This window comes from Rhagoletis pomonella, unplaced genomic scaffold, assembly GCF_013731165.1.
Source record: "Rhagoletis pomonella isolate Grant_MI unplaced genomic scaffold, Rhpom_1.0 Rhpom_scaffold_00648, whole genome shotgun sequence".
Taxonomy (NCBI): domain Eukaryota; kingdom Metazoa; phylum Arthropoda; class Insecta; order Diptera; family Tephritidae; genus Rhagoletis; species Rhagoletis pomonella.
The window spans coordinates 23,058-38,492 of record NW_023459202.1 but is presented as its reverse complement, the minus strand read 5'-3'; the positions used below and the strand labels follow the sequence as shown (position 1 = coordinate 38,492).

Here is a 15,435-nt window from a genome sequence, read left to right as displayed (position 1 = left end):
TGTTGTGTGAGTTGCTGGCTTTTTGGCTAGACTTTGAGGAGGGTTTATACACGCATATCGGCGGAAATAGACGACACGCCATTTCTTTAAATAAAATTAATTGGTGCTCGTTTGTATGTACATACATATGTAAATGCATGTGTGTGCACCTTTCTATTAATATCGTTGAATTATTTTAATATCTATTGCAAAATTTTATTCAGACAGGACTAAAAAGTAGAAAATAAATAATATAAAAAAAACTTTTTAATATACAACGCTTTTATAAATGGACTAAAAAGTAGAAAATAATACTTCTCAGTCCCATAGAATTTGTTTTGATAACTTTTGATTTTGAAATTTTAGCAAAAGTCATTATAAACAATCTATGAAATTGAAAATGAAAAGCGTGGGGCGCATGTAATACACTTGAATTGATATGAAAAGTAATATATGAATGTATGTATGTGGGTATATGAATAACGACCGCTTAAAATCGATTTCAAAGTTCTACTTTCGCTGTAGAAATTTTAGGTCTACGTTATGTAGTTTGACTATTGTCAATTAAATCGAATGCTTTGTATTGCATGCGCTCCACGTTTTTCATTTTCAATTTCATAGATTGTTTATAATGACTTTTGCTAAAATTTCAAAATCAAAAGTTATCAAAACAAATTCTATGGGACTGAGAAGTATTATTTTCAACTTTTTAGTCCATTTATAAAAGCGTTGTATATTAAAAAGTTTTTTTTATATTATTTATTTTGACAATAACTACGGTTCATTAAGGTTAATCATCAAAACATGCTAACTTTGGAAATGTGTAACTTTAAGATATTACACCCAGTATTGCATGCTTGCACCTCATTAAATATGCGTAAATACATACTTATACTTATCGTACATATCGTTTTACTAAAGTGTAATATTTTCAGTACACATTTTAAGTCAGATTAATGCTGGTCAAAATCAGTCTCATCTCAAGTCACTAAACTTGAGACTATTAAGAACATGTCTGGCAACCGTCTTTCAACTCACCAAAGTCTTTCGAAAGTCTTGTCAATTCGAAAGACAAAAAGCCAGTTCCAGATGCATATTTAGATGGTATATAAGCTTAATTTTAGATTGTTATTTAAATGCCATTTCAGTTTTGTAGGGTTTCAGATCTCATTTATTTAAATATTCGAAACAAGTGGCAACACTGTTGCTTATTCCTTGAAATTGTTGTTGCAATTATTTGTTTGTTTGTTTTCACGCTTTCCGGGCTATTTCGGTAATTAGATCGTCAAAATAAGTTACTCTCTCGCAAGTGTCAAAAATATAATTCTATTTCACTATCACTTTGTAGTACTAGTGGTTCACACCACACCTACACAAGATCTGACAAGATGAAGCAAAAGAAAAAAGTAATTTTCTGGCTGACGTTTGTAATTTCAGCGCCATGTTATTTTCTGTGTAAAGTAAACAAAGAATATGAAGACGAAGCATAATGAAAAAAATGCAAGCAATATTGTAGCACATGTTTGTGCTAACCAATTTATTATTTTTGTACGTGATTTTGCATCCAATCACCGCGCACTTCATTTTAATTACATTTGTACAAAAAATTATTGAAAATCGCTTAAAAATCACTGAAATAAACCACACACTTTTTTCTCAATTGCTATTACAAATGGCTGCTTCTCAACACGTCAGATCTGTTCTAATTGGTTCATGATCACTAACCATATAGTGGTAGTGAAATTGAAATGTACTACCACTAACCATGTAGTGATAGGAAATTTGAAATGCACTACCACTAACCATATAGTAGTAGTGAAATTTTGAAATGCATTATCACTGAAGCCCTAGTGGTAGTGAAAATCTCGATTTAGTGCAGCGTGACCAACCCTGACGCACAGTGTTTCGAATAGCAGATATAACTGGACGAAAGTCAAAATTTTATTTGTTTATAAAATACTTTATGGTACTTGGAATACATTCCTGACAACACATTTAAATAACAATTGCATTTATTAAAGCAATAAACACATGGAAACAAAAAAAAGGTAAGTCAACGCCGTCTATTTGAGAACTCTATTTTAAAAAGTGAAATTTAACTTAAAAATTTGCTAATCGCACTCACAATTATTTGCATAATTGCAAATTGAATTTATAAACCAAAAATTACACTTATTTCGCTATGGATGCAGAGGTCATAACGAAATTTATGTCCACATTAGTACAAGTAAATTTAAATTAAAGTCCTTGTTAGAACTAAATCCGCTTTATATTCTTTGACCAACCTCAAAATAATAAACAGTTTAAGTACGAAATGAAAGAAAATCAAGCTTAACCAGTAGTATATGTTTTTGGGTTTAATTAAAATCAAAGTGATATTTTTAAAAGCAATTTATTTAAAAATGCGCAAAGTGCATTTGGTTTTGAACTCGGATTCTTAATAAGGAAGGAACATACTTTATTGCAGTACTGTCAAATTTAAAAGCGCGTTGCGCATTTAAAAAAAAGGTGATTTTGAAAATTATACTTGCAAAAAGCAGAGGTTGATTTAGTTTTTTTAAACATAATTTTTTTAAAACACATAATTTCAAACAAAATACACCAAAAGAATAAATAAACTTCATTCATAAAATAACGAAATATAATACCGCTTTCTTACAGTAACAATTTGAATTGCACATTGGAATTTTTCTGTTTTGAAAAGAAAAAAGTTTTTTGTTCAAATTTGTGAAGTTTGGACACGCATATCTCCCAGCCGAAAAACGATAGAAAGGTGAAAACTGTCCCGCAAATGTAGAATTTAATGGGAACCTGCGTTTTTATTTTTCCAAAAAAAAAAAACATTTTTTTAATTGAATTTTTGAGCACGCTTGGCTCCAATGTGCGCTGTGCAAATAATATTCGACGGCGTGATGAGGACGTGAACGTGAAAAAGACATTGCCGCGCATTTCTTAATGTTCAAATTGAGCTTATTCTCTACACACCAGCAATGCTACTTATAGTTAATAGACTTGATGTGAGGTGAACAATATGAATATTTGCTAATAATGAAAATATTATTTTAGAGCTAAAAAGAGTTCAATAGAAATCCAAGAGACTTGAGAGACGTATTTGTATACGTATTTATGTGCTATAGTACCATAATTACAATATTTTGTTATACTTTAGGGCTACAATATCGACCTCAGCAGGGTTTCTATATTATAGTGGTTAAAGTTAAGCAGATATATTTTAACATTTTTTTTAAAATAAGCTAAGATTTCTAATGATCTGTACAGAAGCAGGAAGAGAGTTGAACAATTTGCACGACGTGTATGTATAGAAACTTCCAAAATGAGACGAGCGAGCAGGCGGAACATGTACAGATGTACTTACAGGAAGTAAGTTTTTGCGTAAGTAGTAAATTTCTGACGGAAAGCTTTCTAGGTAGCCAGATTTAATAAAAAATATTTTTAGAACTTTGAAACAATATAAATGCCGGCATGGAAGTATATCGAGTTTTCTAAAAAATTGCATAGTGTGAGATCTGCTGTTAGCGTTGCAGATCCGTCTAATTACGCGTTTTTGAATTGTTACAATGGGTGACAATTTATTAGCCGAAGCGCCACCCCAGCAGGTGATACCATATTGCAGCTTTGACTGAAATATACCATAATAAACAATTTTTAGTGTGGGCATAGAGCACAACTTTTTGAGGCGGTAGAAGTGACGAATGGTGTTAAGAGAGTATTGTTTTATCGTACGAAGAAGTTCAGATCACTTCAAACGATTGTCAATAACTATACCTAGATACTTAAAATTTTGCAACAGCGTCAACCTTAAAACAGTTGTCGGTGCATTTGACAGTGCACACGAAAGACTTAGGAGACATTCAAAGAGCACGCAATATTATGCAGATTGAAACGGGGACAATCTGAGGAATGAAATATAACATCACAGCTTGGCAATTCTTTGGGAGCATGGCTAAAATACATAAGCTTAGTTTTAGTACTTACAAGTAGTTTGTGGATATTGGAAAAGATTAGTTGTAGTTGATCTACCTCCGAAGAAGCCATATTGTCGAGTTGAGTTTTACGCAAACTACACACTCGTTCCGTTGCAGAGCACCAAAATTATACGTTGTGTTGATTCTTTTTATTTTTAATACGATTTACACTGAAAGTCTATTGTTTTTCAGCAGATGATCTACATTCACGACCTTAACAAACAACGTTGCCTGTATATAATAAAATAAAATGTCTATCATAAATGTGTCTTATTTCAACGATTTAGAGTTTAAGGGAAACCCCCTATTGAGTTAAGTGAAGAAACCTTCAAAATGCATAATTAAGACCTGCAGTGGAATTCTGACAATCGCTACGCTAAATTTTTGTCGCTAAAATTCTCTCAGTGAAAAGCAGTGGGTCCTAAAAGTATACAACATTGAAGAGTAACACATGCAATCTGTAATCAGCCAAATCTGGGAGGATGCGGGGAATGTAACTAGATGTTACGTGTTGATAGGGGCGCCTGCTATTTTTTTGGAGATTTTCGGCGATCAAAATTAGTGATAGCGAACGGTGGAGTCCGGCTGCTGTATTGTACTGCTTAAAAAATGTATTTTTATAATTTTTCAATTAAGAAAAATTAGCACGCTTTATTTTGTTATATAAATATGTATAAACTTAATCGTCATTCCCAATCGATGAAACTGTTTAATTTTTTCTTTATTATCAAATCCAAATCTAAGATGCCCAATTAAAACCCTGTGATATCACGAACTTTGGTTTGTCGACACAACGCTGTACATTTCTTACTTGGAACCACGAAACACAGGAGTATTACCATAATTTTATAACATGGAAAGATTTGCGTGCGAATACATTAGTGGACCAATGGAATGCTGGAGCAGCTATTAAGGCATTAAACATATTTTCTTACGTTTTGTACTTGATTACACGGAGCAAACGATTTCTAGCAGCAAGTGTGTTGAAAATGATGAATGGGCAGGTAAATTATGCATTTCGATGTATTGAATAACAAAAGCTTTTTTCTTGGGCGTAACAGCCGGTTTCACCAGAAACTTAAATGTAAAATAATTTTTTATGTTCTGTCAATTTCCATATAAAATTAAAAAATTAAAATAATTTTTCACTTAAATTGCTTTTGTGAAATTGGCTGTAAAAGTGTAACAATTCGCTATATTAAATTACTATCATAAAACTCGAAGTTATTCGAGGTGAACACATTAAAACAGAGGAAAGTAACACAAATGTTCAGTATAAGTTAAAAGCGGCAAAAACCACGATTAAAACATTACAAGGTAAATTCATTCTCTCAATTCTTCGGCCATGATATTTTTCTGCGGTTTGCAAGCATTTTAAAATCATATAAAATTGAAAATAAAAAAATTAAATTGCTCACAATTGTTGTTTGAGATTGAAAATTAGAAAGTGTGCGTGAGATTGAGTTTTGAATTTTTAAAATACATATATTAGGTTCGTATAGTAACCAATATTCAGTACTAATTTGTACTGGAACCTGCAAATTTTTACTGGAAAAGTGTATGATAACCCAAAAAATTTGCAAGATAGCACTGATTCGAGAGCGTAACAACGCGGGAGAGCTGAAAATTCTGGCTAGTGAAATTTTTACTAGCAGAAAGTAGCTAGCAGAAGAAGAAGAAGAATAAATGTCAAAAGCCTCCATTTGTTGAATTAGTTTAGCACAAGCAAAAGTAAAATGAGTGGAAATCAAAATATTAATGACGTACTGGATTTTATAAGCAGTGATCGAACTTAAAAAAAATTCTTTGTGGTAGAATCTGGAAAAAAATGTGGTAGATTTCAAAAAAATGTGGTAGAGATCAGGTTTTGGAACAAACTTTGTACAAAAATTTAAAAAATTCTGCAAGGTTTCACCTAAATTGCAAACTTTTTAATTAGACACTGAAAAAAAATTAATTTTAGCATATTAAGTGCAAGATTGAAGTTGCTAAAAATTGCGTTAAATGTTGGCAATTTTTTTCCTTAACCGTGTAAAGCAGTTCCTTCTATATCAAGATATTTTTCGAATATATTTTGAGATATTTCTGCAACCTTGCGGAGTGCTGCCAGCTTTTCTTTTTGTCACATCACGTTGTAGCGAACAAATGTGGCACGTTCTAGAAACCGCTACTTGGGATTTGCCGATTTTGGCAATTCTCAAGTAAAAGTAAACAATGCCTCAGAAACTTTCGAAGCACTGAAATTTGCTAATCCCCGTTTTTTAACATTTTCGCCATTAATTCTTTTTATAAATCAAATATTTTGCAATTTAACACAATAAAATCACGTTTCCTGTCGAAAAAATGTATTATTGATTTGTATTACTGATTTGTGAATAGTAAAATGTTTACAGCAGAATATCAAAACGGTGCAACAACTATTCACTTGCAAGTGTTTACTAGCTTTGTGTTCAATAACTTTTTCTGCTAGCTTTCTCTTCTCAATTTTACGCTCTATTTCGCTTTTACGCTCTCGCTGCAATATTTTACTGGAGAAGTTACTATACAAAGCTAATGCTGGCAAACGTCAGACTGCCTCTCAATGGTTTCACCTTGTTATATTTTTATCGGAACAAAAACTATTTAGAACTGAGGTGAGTTTTTCTTTTCAATTATATAAACTAACTAAGATTATTAAAAGTTTATTTTGAGTGCTAAGCGACGTCAACTGACTAAAATGAGTAAAACAATTAACCTTTTTGTGTTAGTTGAACACCAGCAAGTGATGATGATACCACGCGCGTGTCGAAACAATTATTTTGAAATATAAACATTTTTAAGCGACAAAAAGATTGATTGTTTTACCCATTTTAGTTAACTAAGATTATGGAGAGAAACTTCTAAGGACTCAAGTGAGTCCAACAGCTACACTTTTAATCACAAGAACCTATTGTAGTAATGTCTCCTTATTTTATCGCACGTTTAATAATAAAGAGAATTATTTCAAAATTTAATTTTGTGGGAAAACGCTATTAAAGTTTGGTCAATTATTATATGAATGTAATATACAAAATAGATGGAAAGACACATATCTTCGCCATTTGTTTAGGGAGTTTAGTTATCTTGTAGACTAAAAGTATTCTTCTTGTCAAGCTTTTAACTGAATGATGAAATCTCAAAAAAAAATAAATAAATATTGAATTCATTCCTTATATTATTGAACGTGCCGTATATTAATCTGATGTGACTGAGTGTTCCAAAGTTATAGCCTAAAAAAATGTTTCACACCAAAAATTTTCTCCCAACATAAGTGTTCAAATAAAACGGACAACACTAAACTTTTTTTTCATGATACGTCCTAATGCACTTACTTTTCTTTGTACAGGTCACTCTGCGCCTTCTGCATGAGCTTGAGAACAACACTCGTCTTCGAGAGGCACTTAAGCAAAAAGACGCACGCGTTGAACTATTAGATTCCTGGATACTTTACAAATTAAGGTAAATTTATAAAATTAACGACAAAATCAATAATTTGTTAAAATACATATGTACATTAGGGTACTTTTTTTCGGCGACTATTTTTTTTTTTACTCCCACCTCGAAATTTTGTGGGAAGTATCTAAAAAAAGGCAGGGGGATTGAGTCGCTCACAAGAGTCATGCGACAAGCGAACACTCTGACCTAGACAGTGTCGATGAGGGCGCATCTAGTGTCAGCTCAGTGAGAGAAAAGGAACTGCTAGTGAGTACCGCGAGGGATGACGCGAATGGGGGCAGGAAATTACGAAATTAAGAGGGGAAGAGCGGCCTATCGCAATACAGAGCAGCCCTCAACCTCAAACTAAGCGCATGCTATGGGCCAGAGAATCTGTGGAGGCGGGAAGGAAGTGGTTTGACAACCCTAGGTACGATAATAGCATCGAGGAGGCGCAGGATGAGCGTCGGGACCGGATGAAGCGGCAGAGATCGGCGGAAGGTGAGAAATCCACCATCAAGCGACACAAGGGTGGCAGGGGAGAAAGGCTGCCAACGTCCAAAGCTGTGAGGCAGGCGAGCGACAACAAGTCGGCGATGCTAAGACCCTCTGGGCCAGCAAGCGGCGGGTCGTGCGCAAGAGCTGTAAAACAGGTTGATGAGGACCGGCACAGTGACGGCGACAAACCGTCGTCCTCCAAGGCGCCAAGAGAGATAGCCGGCGATGAGCAGGGGGCTAGGGCCGATGTTTCTCAGCACCCTGGAGCGAAGCTGAGTGAGCCAGGCAGTATATGGCAGTAGCGCTTCTGAACCGCAGCGAGCCCTATGGACAGATGACGCATGCATGAAGATCCAAGACTGGTCTATGCCCTCTTTTGATGCAGCAGGTTAGTATAATATGGTAAAACTCGTTTAATGCAACGACGACATGACACTAAGTTGGTAAAACGGAGTGGTGCCGAACCTCCAGAGACCGGATGATGCGCAGCTAGAGGTGGTGAGCCCTTATCCCCATGATACTGAAGGCTAAGTTATGATGCCGTGTGTGGCGAAAGCGGAGGACGTTTTGCTGCTGCAGAGTCAAAATCCGAACATACCCACTCGATATTGGAGAGTAGACCACGTATCAAAGCCTACGGAGGAAGGACAGAACTATATCGTCCAGATAAATGAGGTGGCGGAGGACCTGCTACGGAACAATGTAGTGGGGTATGGGTAGCGTCTATCTCAGACTTATGAAGAGACCTCCGAAAGGCGACATCAATCAGAACACGCTCGAAGCAGGGGAAGTCGAGAAGGGCCTAGGTCTCGATAGCTTGGCTAGCCTGATTGTAGCGGAGAAAGACAGCGTTGATGGTGAGGCCATGGAGATGGAGGGGAGCAAGCAGCGGCCAGATGCTGAATATCCTCCAAATAAACCTCCCACACAGTAAGGTGTCTTCGAGCGATCTCCTCATCACATTGGAGGAGGAGTCGTTCGACGTGGCGCTAGTCCAAGAGCCAAGGCTCTCGTTGGTATGAAGGATTTCTGGGCTGGAGGCGCGTACCTTTCGCGTACACCATGCGACGTGTGGGTAGTGTGAGAGCAGGTATCTTGGTTAGAAATAACTCGTACACAAACGCTTTATTTAATTACAGTACTGAGGATTTGGCGGTTGTGGTCATAGATAGAGACGGAGAGGAGGTTGTAATCCTGGGGCTCTGCTACATGGCGCACAACGTAGATGCCCCCCCCCCCCCCCCCCAAAGGGAAGGTGTGCATTGGCATCCGCGCCTACGACAACTTTCCGTCCTCTGCGCCCCCCCCCCCCCCCATAGAGTTTAGAAGGTTGGTGGAGGAGGAGAAGCGCAGAGGACGGAAAGTTGTCGTAGGCGCGGATGCGAATGCACACCATCCCTTTTGGGGGTGCAGCGACACTAATGAAGGAGGTGAGTCCTTACCCTGTTACATTATTCATGGTAACTTAAGCGTAGCTAATAGCGGCAAGGTTCCCACATACATGGCCCCAACGTCGAACAACGTTTTTCATTTATTTTTCTGTTCCGAGCCTGGCGTAGAGCTGACAGGATGGATGGTCCTTCTCGAATCATGCTTATATAGGCTTTACTATTTCTGGTAACAAATTCCTAAGGGAGGCTTCTTTCAGGAACCCCAGACTCACAAACTGGGCCCTTTTTTCAAAAAATAGTCGAGGACAGGCCGAGTTCGCCCAGATCTGTTAGAGATGCAAATGATCTGGAAAATGTGAACGATCATCTATCCGAAATACTAAATGGCCCCCCTATGGACGTCTAAAGGAAGGGCAAAGCCCCCTCGATGGAGCCATGAACTTAGCATCCTTATAAAACGGGGTAGGGTAACTTTTAGGCTAGCCAAGTGTGCTGACTCTAACGAATGTTGGGAGGAGTACAAGGATCCTCTAAAGATCTACAAGAAATCCATTCGCAGTGGTACAAGAAGCTCATGGAGGAACTTCTGTAGTGGAATCGAAAGTTCCAGCAAGACAGCAAGGCTAAGGAAGCTCCTGACCAAGGGTTGTGTAACCCAGGCACTCATTAAAAAGGACGACGGCGAGTGGACTCAATGCGGCGAAAAATATCTCGCCTTATTCTTGCAGACTCACTTCCCTGCGGTCGAGGATCCAAGTAGCCCACCTGATACAGGAGCATCCATCGCAGGAGAGGGTAGCCTTGCAAGGGAACTGGTGACGCCGTCTAGACTCGAGTGGGGCTTGAGCTCATTTTCGCGTATAGGTCGCCGAGCTCGGACGCCATCTTTCCTGCGATGCTGCAGAAGGCGGGCCAGAAGACCAGGGGTCTACACCAGTGATTCCTATAGTGGTCCAGGTGGACCTCCAGGGGTCCATGGGAGACTCGACAAAGGCCTACGCTAGCGTAAAAAAAATATTGGGGTCCACGAGGTGTAAATGGGGATCCACGAAGATTTATCTGGTTTCGATAGTAAAGAACCAAAATGGTTGCTTGATAGCCTATTTATTTAACTTTTATTTTTTTGAGTGGTGTATAGTGCTCTTGACGCACTGGTAAACTTACCGTCACTTTATGCCATCATCAGTGATCGGGCTTTAAAAAAATTCTGTGTGGTAGAATCTGGAAAAAAAAATGTGGTAGATTTCAAAAAAAGGTGGTAGATCTCTGGGTTTGGATCAAACTTTGTACAAAAATTAAAAAAATTCTGCAAGGTTTCACCTAAATTGCAAATTTTTTAATTTCAATTTATTTATTTAAATGCACATATAAGACATAGTCTTTTACAGTGCCATATTTCAAAACAATTACATAATAATAAAATTTTGGTAGCTTAAAGAATATATGTATACTAATCAGTTGTTAAACTAGTTTTTGAACATTTTAACAGTTGAAGAAAGAAATAGTAAAGTGGGAAACAAAAATTTGTAATAAGATGGTACAGGATTTAGCTTGAGAAGAAAGAATACACAGCCGATCTGAAGCGTTTTGCACTAGTTTCCGATTTTAATTTTCTTGGCAAAGAATTCCACAACTGTACGGCTCTAACAAAAAACATTCTTGATGTAACTGAATACTTAAAATAAGATTGCATGTGCGAGTTGACTGTGAAAACGTCAGTTTCGAAAAAAGGTATTTCGGGCAACGGGTGTAGATTACTTTATATATGAATAACACCAAACGACGATCAAAGAATATAGATATGCTGCAGTCAAGAATATTTGTCGAAAACTCGGAGATGTGATCAAATTTACGCTTGAGATATATATATCTAGCGGCATTGTTAAATAATAATTGATATTTTCCGAAGGATTCTTTATCGAGACAACCATATATTAACTCGTGGTACGATATTATTGGTACCAATAGCATTTTAACAAGCTTAAGTTTGACATCTTTGGGAATGAAGAACGCTGTTTTCCATAATTGCCTCAGTACAGAATACATTCGGCTGACTGATGCATTAACATGATCAATGCACGTTAGATTTTGATTCAGTGTAAACCCAAGTGTTTTAACAATCTTCTCATACTTCACAACACTCCCATTCAGCATGATTGGAGAAACATTATCAAGATTGTAGGGAAAATAGAATAGAGTAATTGCCTGCGTTTTGGACTAATTGAGGTTAAGCCTGTTATTTTTCGACCACAGAGAAATAGCCTGTAAGTCCTCATTTAATCGGAGGACTTAGTCTTCTGTTAAGCCTAGAGGGGCAGAGAGGCATATCTGAGCATTGTCAGCATAAGGATGAATTGATACATTTTTGCAGCATTTTTCTAAGTCATTAATATATAAATTGAATAATACCGGACCAAGAATGGAGCCTTGCGGTACACCCGATTTTACTGGTGTTAAGCTAGAGCGGTTATCCCTGAAAACAACCCTTTGATGTCTATTAGTCAAATAGCTTTCAATTAGTTTCACTGCATCATTGCTGAATCCGAAATATGTGTCAAGCTTTCGAATGAGGATTCTATGGCAAACAGCGTCAAAAGCTGGAGGACGAACGTCCTCCATGACTTTGAGCATAGCGGTTGGGCAGCTATGTCCTCTGCGATATCCCGATTGATTTTCAGATAAAAGGACATTTTCTATCAGGTACTTCATCATTTGATTCAGTAATACTTTTTCGAAAATCTTTGATAAAGGCGGTAAAATGCTGATTGGCCGAAAGTCACAGGGTTGTAATGCATTACCTTTTTTCGCAGCAGGTATAATATTAGCCACTTTCCAGGCATCAGGAAATCTAAGTGAAGTTAGCGAAAAATTTATAATATGCGTTAAGGGTGATATGATGTAAGGAAGAACGAGCCTTATAAACCTTAAGCTTATTTTGTCCTCTCCGACAGCATTTGATTTAATTGAAAGAATGCAGGGTATTATTTCCGATTCGGAAATATTAGAAAAGTTAAATCTGCGGCTAAAATCATACGAAATATTTACGTTGGGCACAAAAATATCATGCTCCTCAGGTAATTTAATTGCAAAGTAATCATTCATGGCTTCAATCAACATCGATCACACACTCAGATTTCAAATTAGATTTGACTCCAAGCTGTTTTAAATTATTCCACAGAACTTTCGGAGGACGACTAGTATTAAGTTTGTTTTGAAAGTAACATATTTTTGACTCACGTGTGATTTTAGTTGCCCGGTTCCGCATACGTTTATATGCCACCCGATTTTCTTCATTCGCGTTTTTCCTCCAGAAATTATAGCTTTTGTTTCGAGTTCTTATCGCCTCAAGTACCCTCTTAGTGAACCATGGTTGCCTGTTTCAATTAACTTTAATTTTTCTAAGTGAAATATATTTATAAAAAGATAATTGACTAAATTGGAAAAATGTTCAACTTTTTAATATAATATCGGCAAAAAACCAACAGTCATTCGAAGGTAGGGCTGAAGCTTCATTACCTAGGTCTTCAACATTGATTCCGTTAAAGTTTCGTGTATACAGATACTCGCGCGAAGACTCATTCAGTCATGAGAACTCATGAGAGACTAATGAAGAGCTCGGAAGACTCATTCAGTCATGAGAAGCCAAGCACTTGTGATTACTTGCTCAACACATACTCACTAGCTCACAAGTCGGCGCTCTCTTTTTCATAACAATAAGCAGAGTGTCCAGATTTGACGATTTCGCGCCAATTTGGCGATTTTTTTGGATATTTGCGCGTAAAAATTTTTCCCCCTCAAATAAATTTTTTCCAATTATAAAAATATACAAAACTTAGTTTTCTACCGATAACTTTTACAGAAGAGGCTAATAACTACGTGATAAACTTGACTTAAGAAGCATATTAAAAGACTGTCAAAAATGTTTAATCACCCTAATCGAAGATATTTTGAAACGATTACCTAGTCAATTAAATACTTAAAAAAGCTTTGATTTTGTCACTAGAAAAGTGCGTGAATCACAAGGGGGCGAGTTTCAGGGACCTGCTAATTCACTTTGAAGGAAATACTTTGAAGGAAAGAAGAGCAGCGGAAATTAAATATTTAAATCTTTTAACTTTCCCATGGAATAACTTTTCTCAGAACGATTCCATTCGACTCTGAAGAATTTTGGATAATTGCTTTCGGAGTGAAAACCGCAACAAGCAATAAAATGTTTGGAAATATATGTTAATTCATGTTATTATCCTTGCCGCACTCACACGCTTTGTTGAGCGCATTTTTTTCCGAAATGAATTCAACAAAAACTAAGATTCGAAATAGGATGACGTTTCCAATATCAAACAGTATGTTATCGAGGTTGAATAGCTCAATATATGGCAACAACAGAAATGTAAATCATTCAGACACTATAGGTGATTTTGAAGAAATTGTGGAAATAGCTGATCTCGCCTTATTATAGGTTTTTATTTAATTTTTAGCGCCGAGCTCTTAAAAGTGGATTGAGCGATTAATCAATTAATATGAGTTATAATAAATTTATTAATTGCGCAGTCCTATTGCAAAATGTGTTGAAACAAATATTTTTAAAAAGTATGCGTATTTTTAAAGAAAACTGTTTATACATTACTATTATATAAGTGGTTTGTGTTATTTATTATTACCATCTAAAGGTATTATATGCGTTTTTGTTCTTAAAAACAATATTATAAAATGATCTCATTTTTAATATAAAGATTTGTTAAATCCAATTCATGAATTTTATTAAAAAAAAAATTGCGTTTTTTTTTAACAATCTGGACACCCTGACAATAAGTGAGCGCCATTCTCACTTGCTAACTCTCCGTGAATAGTTGCGTTTGTTTACTCATTTTCAATAAAATCCAGTAAAAGTGTTTACGAATTTTCATGTTTTGGCGTTTTCGTACGCAAAAACTTGCAAAGTAGGGGAAATTGAGAGAGCGAAAATGACAATTGAGGTCGCAAGTTGTTACTGGATTTTACTGGATAAATTTTTACTTGTAAGAATTTGCCAGTACGAATAACAGCCGATCGCATGTTGCCTGATGAAATTTAAACTAATAAGGAAACTGTTTGTGGGGTTTTATTATTGAATTTCACATAATAAACCCATTTAAATATAAAATATGTATATTTTTTTATTAGGAATTTTCTGCGAATAAACAACGAATTTATCAGCTGTTCATGAAACAATTACTGGAATAGCTTTCGCGTACTTTTTTTGCAAATTTTTTCTATGAGAGCGATTTCTTAGAAATAAAGTTACTGGAGAGTTGCTGGCAAGTTACTCGATCATTTGTAAACAAACACAACTATTATTTCGCTTGCTTCACACGTATGGTCTGATCATGCATACTTCGCATAACTTCGCATAAATTTCAAACTGTAATTCCGTATGTACTTTGTATGCATTTAGTTTGTATTCCATTACCCATAAATTAGCAGAAGTTTTAAAAACTTAGCGATCTGTTGAGTTTAGATTTTGATTCACATTTTCTTAAGTTACATTTTTATTGCGTTGGTACAAATGGTTGTGCGAAGTATGCATAATCAGACCTTTAGTTTCTCGCAAGCAGCTCAACGTTGTGTTTTATTCATTCAGTGCAGGACTCTGATATTCATGGAGTCGAAAACGTCGATAACGATGTTAACCGATGATTAGTTTCAACCAGGCTTTAAGCAACCGGCCCTAAGGGCCGGTTGTTCAATGTGTGGTTATCACTACCACTACAGTATCGACGATTTCGACATCATGCATGTGACATGTGATCGAAAAAGCAGTCGGTGTACTTAACCGGAGCTTCTACCTCCAATGCTAATCCGACATTGAACAACCGGCCTTAGGTGTGTATTGGTTTAAAATACCGTAAAGTACCTTACCGCAAAAAATTTGGCTCTTTCATTTGGTACCCATCAGGGCACATCAAACAGGTAGTAGCATTAGAGCAAAGTGTCAAAAACTATTCGGATTTTTATCTTCTAAATCAAAGCGTGCCACGTGAAATACAAAAAAAAATAAAAAAATAAAAAATTGTAATTGGTAAAATGAAAATTGTTGCAACTTTCTTTCCAAGTTAATTTGTTTGCTTCTCGAAGCAGTGTTCCATCCA

The 15,435-nt window shown here is 36.3% G+C and overlaps 1 protein-coding gene across 1 annotated transcript in view; it reads left to right on the top strand.

The window, feature by feature from the left end:
• Positions 1-15,435, top strand: part of LOC118751312 (putative glycerol kinase 5) — a 35,260-nt gene that overhangs the window by 12,953 nt on the left and 6,872 nt on the right. Inside the window, exons 3-4 of the mRNA XM_036486090.1 lie at positions 4,710-4,969; positions 7,330-7,442. Coding sequence (XP_036341983.1) covers positions 4,710-4,969; positions 7,330-7,442 — 373 coding nt within the window. The remainder of the gene's footprint in view (positions 1-4,709; positions 4,970-7,329; positions 7,443-15,435) is intronic.